Source organism: Nyctereutes procyonoides, unplaced genomic scaffold (genome assembly GCF_905146905.1).
Source record: "Nyctereutes procyonoides isolate TBG_1078 unplaced genomic scaffold, NYPRO_anot_genome, whole genome shotgun sequence".
NCBI lineage: Eukaryota > Metazoa > Chordata > Mammalia > Carnivora > Canidae > Nyctereutes > Nyctereutes procyonoides.
The window spans coordinates 22,717,478-22,724,420 of record NW_026575034.1 but is presented as its reverse complement, the minus strand read 5'-3'; the positions used below and the strand labels follow the sequence as shown (position 1 = coordinate 22,724,420).

Genomic DNA, 6,943 nt, shown 5'->3' with positions numbered 1-6,943 from the left:
TTTCATAAATTACATTGTCCAATATACTGAGAATTTTTAAATCATTACAAAAATTAACCTAGTTACTTCACATTTGTGAATATCATAAAATATTAATCATAAATATAGAATACAAAATAATGTCAATAATAAATAACAATTATTGCAAGTATTTATTGAACGCTTCCCATGAAGCTTATTTCCAAGAGAAAGAAAGGGAAATATTAAAAAAGGAAAAAAGAGAGAAAAATGTACAACATCAAATATCCCTGCTGAGAAATAAAACTGAATTGAGAAACTGTATGTTGGGGACAAAGTTGCAACTATTGTTAATGTACCATGATTGCATAGAACAGAATCTGCCAATACGGGTTTGTGTTTACATCATATTTTAGTTTCCAGAAATAATCTTGTTTGAGAGGAAGAGACTAACCACTCGGTCACGAATCTGTTTGGTCTTGACACCATACACCAGGGGATTGACTGTGGGAGGCACCAAAAGATACAAACTTGCAAAAATTATATGAATGCTTGGAGGTACCTTCTTGCCAATACGGTGAGTTAGGAAACTAAATAGTGCAGGTGTGTAGAATACAAGTAGAGTGCAGACATGGGCAGCACAGGTGCCCAGCGCTTTAGAGCGGGCATTCTGAGAAGATAGTCGGAAGACTGCCTGAAGGATCTTGATATAGGATGTGGCTATGAGCCCTAGGTCCAACACCATCACTGAAAGGGCCACAGAGATTCCATATGCTCTGTTAATGAGGGTGTTGGCACTGGCCAGCTTCACCACAGCCATGTGCTCACAGTAGGCATGATTGATAACATATTTAGTGTAATATGGTAGCCTTTTAATAAGAAGAGGACAGGGCAACACCATAAAGGTAGCTCGGATCACACCAGCTAGACCCAGTTTAGTGACCATTGGTGTTGTCAAGATGGTTGTATAACGCAGTGGGATACAAATAGCTACATATCGGTCGAAGGCCATGGCAACCAAGAGGGCTGACTCAATTATGCAGAATGTGTGGATAAAATACATTTGTGCTAGACAGATACTAAAGTCAAACTTGTGAGCATCCAACCAGAAGATACCCAGCATCTTGGGGGCTGTGGAAGAGACAAGAGCCATGTCATTCACTGCCAGCATACAAAGGAAGAAATACACAGGCTGGTGGAGGCTGGGCTCTACTTTGATGGTGATGATGATTACACTGTTCCCCAGCAGGGCCAGGGCAAACAGGAGGCAGACAGGGATGCCAATCCAGCAGTGAAAAGCTTGCAAACCAGGAATACCAACCAGGAAAAAAGATGAGATGTAGCTATGTGTAGCATTGTCTGCCATATTAAAACTGGAGAGTTTGCATGCCCTGGTGCAAAGTAGTGAGGCTAGTTTCCTATAGGAAGAAATCAAGTTGACAGAATAATTATTTATTTATGGAGATTCCAGGCACACTAAAATAGCCTATGTAAAGGACTGACTCTTCTCTAAAACTTCTGTAAGTTGTTGGGTTAATCACTTCACCGTTATGGACCCCGGTATCTTTATTTGCAAATAAGATGGACTTCTTTTTAAGTTTTCTCTTCTCTGTTCAATTTTTTTTCTGTTCTAGTTTTATATTTCCATTATCTATTAAGTATAAAAGCAGTGATAAAATTTCTGCTTCTTTGTGCCTAGGATTTTTTGAATTGTGTGATATAGACATCAGCTTTGCTTTAAGAAAGACAAAGGCCACAATATCCAAACAGCGGAAGGAGCCTCGGTGTCCATCGAAAGATGAATGGATAAAGAAGATGTGGTCTATGTATACAATGGAATATTCCTCAGCCATTAGAAATGACAAATACCCACCATTTGCTTCGATGTGGATGGAACTGGAGGGTATTATGCTGAGTGAAATAAGTCAGTCGTAAAAGGACAAACATTATATGGTCTCATTCATTTGGGGAATATAAAAAATAGTGAAAGGGAATAAAGGGGAAAAGAGAAAAAATGAGTGGGAAATCTCAGTGAGGGTGACAGAACATGAAGACTCCTAACTCTGGGAAACGAACTAGGGGTGGTGGAAGGGGAGGTGGGCTGGGGGTGGGGGTGACTGAGTGACGGGCACTGAGGGGGCACTTGGTGAGATGAGCACTGGGTGTTATTCTATATGTTGGCAAATGGAACACCAATAAAAAATAAATTTATATAAAAAAAAGGAAGACATAGGCCACTGCTCTCAAGGAATTTTCAATCAGGTGTGAAAATTCATGCAGGCATACACAAACACACAGATACACACATGCATATATACAATAATTTGCAGGTTACACAAAAGGCAATTGTAATTTTAACAATATGGTAGACCACAGACAACTTAAATAATCAGGAAGGCATAATCAGGAATGCATAATAAGAAATCCAAGCAGCTTAAATATAACCAAAATTCTTGTGAACATTAAAAATAAAACCTTATTCTCACTCATGGCTAATGCCTTCTTAATTCAGAAAAGATCTTAAAGATAAACAGAAGGACAGGATATTAGAAGCATATATCGAAAGTGAGGGGTATTAGCTGAAAATAATAGAAAAACACAGATCTGTCATCAGAATTTTAAATAGATATTGTCCAGAACACATTTTTTTTTGCCATGACTATATCTCTACAACTTTTTATGTAATTCAAAAACAAGTACCTAAAAGACTGCATTTATCAATCCACCCAATTTTTTAAGTGTATACTGTGTTTCAAATAATGAGGAAAAACTGTTTTTTTTTTTTCTGAGCTATCCAAAAACAGTTAACTGTATTCAACATTAGATGATATTACCAGATGAAATATTTAAAAAGATTTACATGAAACATAATTTAGCATTTTAAGTGATGGGGGAGGGATCCCTGGGTGGCGCAGCGGTTTGGCGCCTGCCTTTGGCACAGGGCGCGATCCTAGAGACCCAGGGTCGAATCCCACGTCGGGCTCACGGTGCATGGAGCCTGCTTCTCCCTCTGCCTGTGTCTCTGCCTCTCTCTCTCTCTCTCTCTCTCTCTCTCTCTCTCTCTCTCTCTGTGACTATCATAAAAAAAAAGTGATGCGGGAAAATTGTAAATAAGTTACGTGCCTTGACAATTATTTTTCTTTTTTGAAAATTTCATTTCCTCATTCCTTCAGATAATTTAAACATTGCTATCAACACAGATTTTTAGCTAATGGGAATAATGTAAGTTCTTTTGGCATTCTGCTCCCCGGATTCCTGGCCTTGACCCTTGCTTTGCAACCTGTCTAATGACGGTGAGAGCAAAGTAATTCCAATCCAGTACTCCAGGTCTCAGTGCTACAAGCATCTTTTCATGATCCTTCACTGGTCTTGTCCTTTTGTTCCAGTAATGGCCCTCAAACCTTCTTCTGAGGATCTAATTTCCTCCTAAAATAGCAATTCAGAAATGCACACGCTCATCGTCATCTGTTGTCTTTTTAAAATTTTTAATTGTTCCCAATATCTACTCCTGAAACTCATCTGATACGAAAGTTCAATAAATATTAATAAATATTCCTATTGGCAATACCTCTTTGTTTGAATTTTCATGTAATATCTGTTCAGAAAAAAAACAATTCTGGTTATAATGTGCATATTCTCCTCTTAAGCATATGCTACTCTGGACCTATGTGAGTATCTGAGGTGTTTCCGTATAAGAAAGGGAGAATTCAAATTTGAGGTAATCATTATAAATATTTCAGAAGAATTCAGAATTTAAACATTATCCAGAATACAGAGACCCAGAATTTTGGATTGTCACATTGGATGTGAGTCCCATAAACTCAGGTAGAGTTAAGAATTTGGGGCAAGAAATTGGGAATATTGAACATTTAAACTATAAAAGATGTTTAAGTTTAATAAAAAGATCTTTATAGGTTTATAGGTTTTTCCATGTTCTTCCATTTAGGAAAACCAAAAATTCAAGAGGATGTTTGGCAGAGAACTAGGTATACAGCAAGTGAGTAGTACATCTAGAAGTATAAATATCATTTCTAGGTAGAAAAAATTACACAGAACAAAAAAATAAGCTTAATTGCTTTGTGATACATACATACTTAGTCATAAAAGTAGGTCTATAGGCATCAGTAAATTTACTTATAAGGCGATACTAAGGGGTGTCTGGGTGGCCCAGTTACTTAAGCCTCTATAATTGGTTTGGGTCATAATCCCAGGGTCCTGGGATTGAGCCTTACCTCAGGTTCCCTGCCCAGCAGGGAGTCTGCTTCTCCCTGCTCATATGGGCCTCTCCCACATCCCATCCCCTTCTCCACCCCTACTCATGCTCTCTCTGGCTATTTCCATCTGTGTGATAGATAGAAAGATAGATAGATGATAGATAGCTAGATAGATAGATAAATAGAATCTCTCTCTCTCTCTCTCTCTGTCTCTCTTTAAATAAAAGACAATACTGGGAGAAAGAACCTAAGTAGTTTCAATTTATAGAGAGGGCAGGCTCCTGGAATGTGTAACTCAGGGAACTATAGGGAAACAACTCCAAGAACATGGCAGCCTATTTTGAATGAGGTCAATAAGGTTGCTTATTACCTTATATTTGCCAGACAGATTGCCAGGGAAGTCAGAAAGCCTGCCCACACCCTCTAGCTTCCTGTTAGTTCGGATTTTGCATTTGTTTCTGAAACATACAGATACTATGTTCCTTCTGCCACCCGACTTTAGCATTTTACCTGCATCAGGGTTATTTAGCGGAATCTGTGGCCTGTAACCTGCCACTCCAGAGAGCATGATGCTAGTAGAGCATGCAATGTTTTCTATGTTCTGTTCTATTATATGTAACTGTTTTACCACGTCTTAAATAATCACAGTTGGAAATATGCCACACGATGTTCACTGTTTTCCTCAAAGCTCCCCTACTAACTGCCCGTCTCTCATTTGTTGGCAACAGCTGTCACACAGTCATTTAAACCAAAAATCTCAGTTATCCTTGACATTACAATCAAGCCCTTTAAAACCTTAACATTACAATCAAGCAGCCATTATATCTCCCTGAATTTAATGATTTGATATCCATCAAATTCAGCATGTCATTCATCCTTTCCTCCTTTATCTGTGACATTTATTAACTCCCATAAAGTCTGTGGCTTAGCCTCCTAATTATTTCTCCCGTTTCTGGCTTTTCTTTATAAAGTCCACCTCCTCACATCATCAATTATCTTTCAAAAGTCAGATATGATTATTTTGCTTAAAGTCTTATCATTAAAAGTATTGTCTTATTCCAAAATAATGTTAATTCATGCTGGTTTGGTTTTTTTTTTTTTTTTTGCATCTCTCAAGCTTCCAGTCTTGCCATTACTTCCTTTCAGTGTATCCCAGAACTTCTAGCAGGTCTGGGATCATACAATATGGTTTTATTCTTTATGACTTTAAACTGTCTCTACATTTGGACTTGATTAATTTTTCCCTCACCTGCTTTATAGTCTTTAATCTGTCTTTTCAATTCCTGTTGAACCTTTTCTGATTCTCTCAAGTGCTTGTTGTCTACTTCAAACTGTGATGAACCCTCCTATGCTCCCATATCTTTCACATACATTGATGAGCACAAATATTACATCTTGTGGTAGCTATTCCTTTACTTGTCCTAAGTATTCCACTATCAATATGAGACATCAAATAAAAAGACCATATATTAAGGACTTTGTGTCTCCAGTGTTTTGCTTACTTTCTGATACAGAGGAAGCAGCTAAACTGTCAGTGATTTGACATTAACTGAGATATTCTTTCTGTTAGATAATGTTATGATAGTGGAAAGGTGTTTTTTTTTTTTTATGATAGTCACAGAGAGAGAGAGAGAGAGAGAGAGAGAGAGAGGCAGAGACACAGGCAGAGGGAGAAGCAGGCTCCATGCACCGGGAGCCTGACGTGGGATTTGATCCCGGGTCTCCAGGATCGCGCCCTGGGCCAAAGGCAGGCGCCAAACCGCTGCGCCACCCAGGGATCCCTGTAAAGGTGGTTTTTAATCATGAGAGCATGTTATGTTCTGTTTGCACATGGGAAAGGTGGTGGTTCCAGACTTACTAAATACCCTTCATCAATAAATACATTCCTCCTCCAGTTTAATCAAAGATAATACATTCTCTTAATTTTCATCAATGCTGTGCTTCCTTGCAAAAAGCAAAGGCAACACAGTATGTAAGTATAGTATCACATCCAAAGAATCCCTATGTGCTGTATCCTAAATGGGTACAGAGGGAATTATTTTGAGACATGGAGAGCAGCATTTGGTGACTATGGTTTTCAGTGACAGACATAAGTCCCAAACCTCATTTATGTTCGTACGGGAATGTGCTAGTATACAGGTTAGTCGTTTTCATTACTATACACACATACACACACACACACACGTATATATGTGTGTGTGTGTGTATGTATGCATGTATATAGCTGTTTTCATTTTTTTCCAGAAGCTTTTATTATTCCAAATTTTGCTATCATTCGAGGAATAAGTATTTTGAAATAGTCGAGAGCAACAATTTATATGGGCCAAATCTATATTAGCCTCTTAAACATTTTGGGAGGTGGAGGGACTTGAGGAAAAGGCTTAGGTGTATTTTGAAAGATAATTAAATCCATTTTTTTCCCAACAACAACAACAACAAAAAACATAGAAAATAAGGAAAACTCATGTCTGCAGCTTCAGCTTCATTATATAAAATTTACCCCATTTTACTCTACAAAAAAAGAAAGACACACCAATAAGTAAGGAAAAGAAAAAGTTCTTTTAAGATTCTCTTAAGTTGCCCTAAACTGGAGTGTCCAGGATACTCTCTCCTTGCCCTGGTACTTTTCATTTCACTGTACTTCCATACCTTCCACTTCAAACACTCTTCATCATCCACTTTGATGTCTATAAATAACTAGGTTTCCCCCATATTCATTAAACACTGCTATCTGGCTTTACTTTATATTTCCACCTGTATTGTGTTCTATT

The 6,943-nt window shown here is 38.0% G+C and overlaps 1 protein-coding gene across 1 annotated transcript; it reads right to left on the bottom strand.

The window, feature by feature from the left end:
* Positions 1 to 370: 370 nt before the first annotated feature.
* LOC129504881 (olfactory receptor 52P1-like) lies at positions 371 to 1,324 on the bottom strand. Its single transcript, XM_055317759.1, has one exon. It carries the CDS (start codon positions 1,322 to 1,324, stop codon positions 371 to 373), a length of 954 nt encoding a protein of 317 aa, XP_055173734.1.
* Positions 1,325 to 6,943: the final 5,619 nt, after the last annotated feature.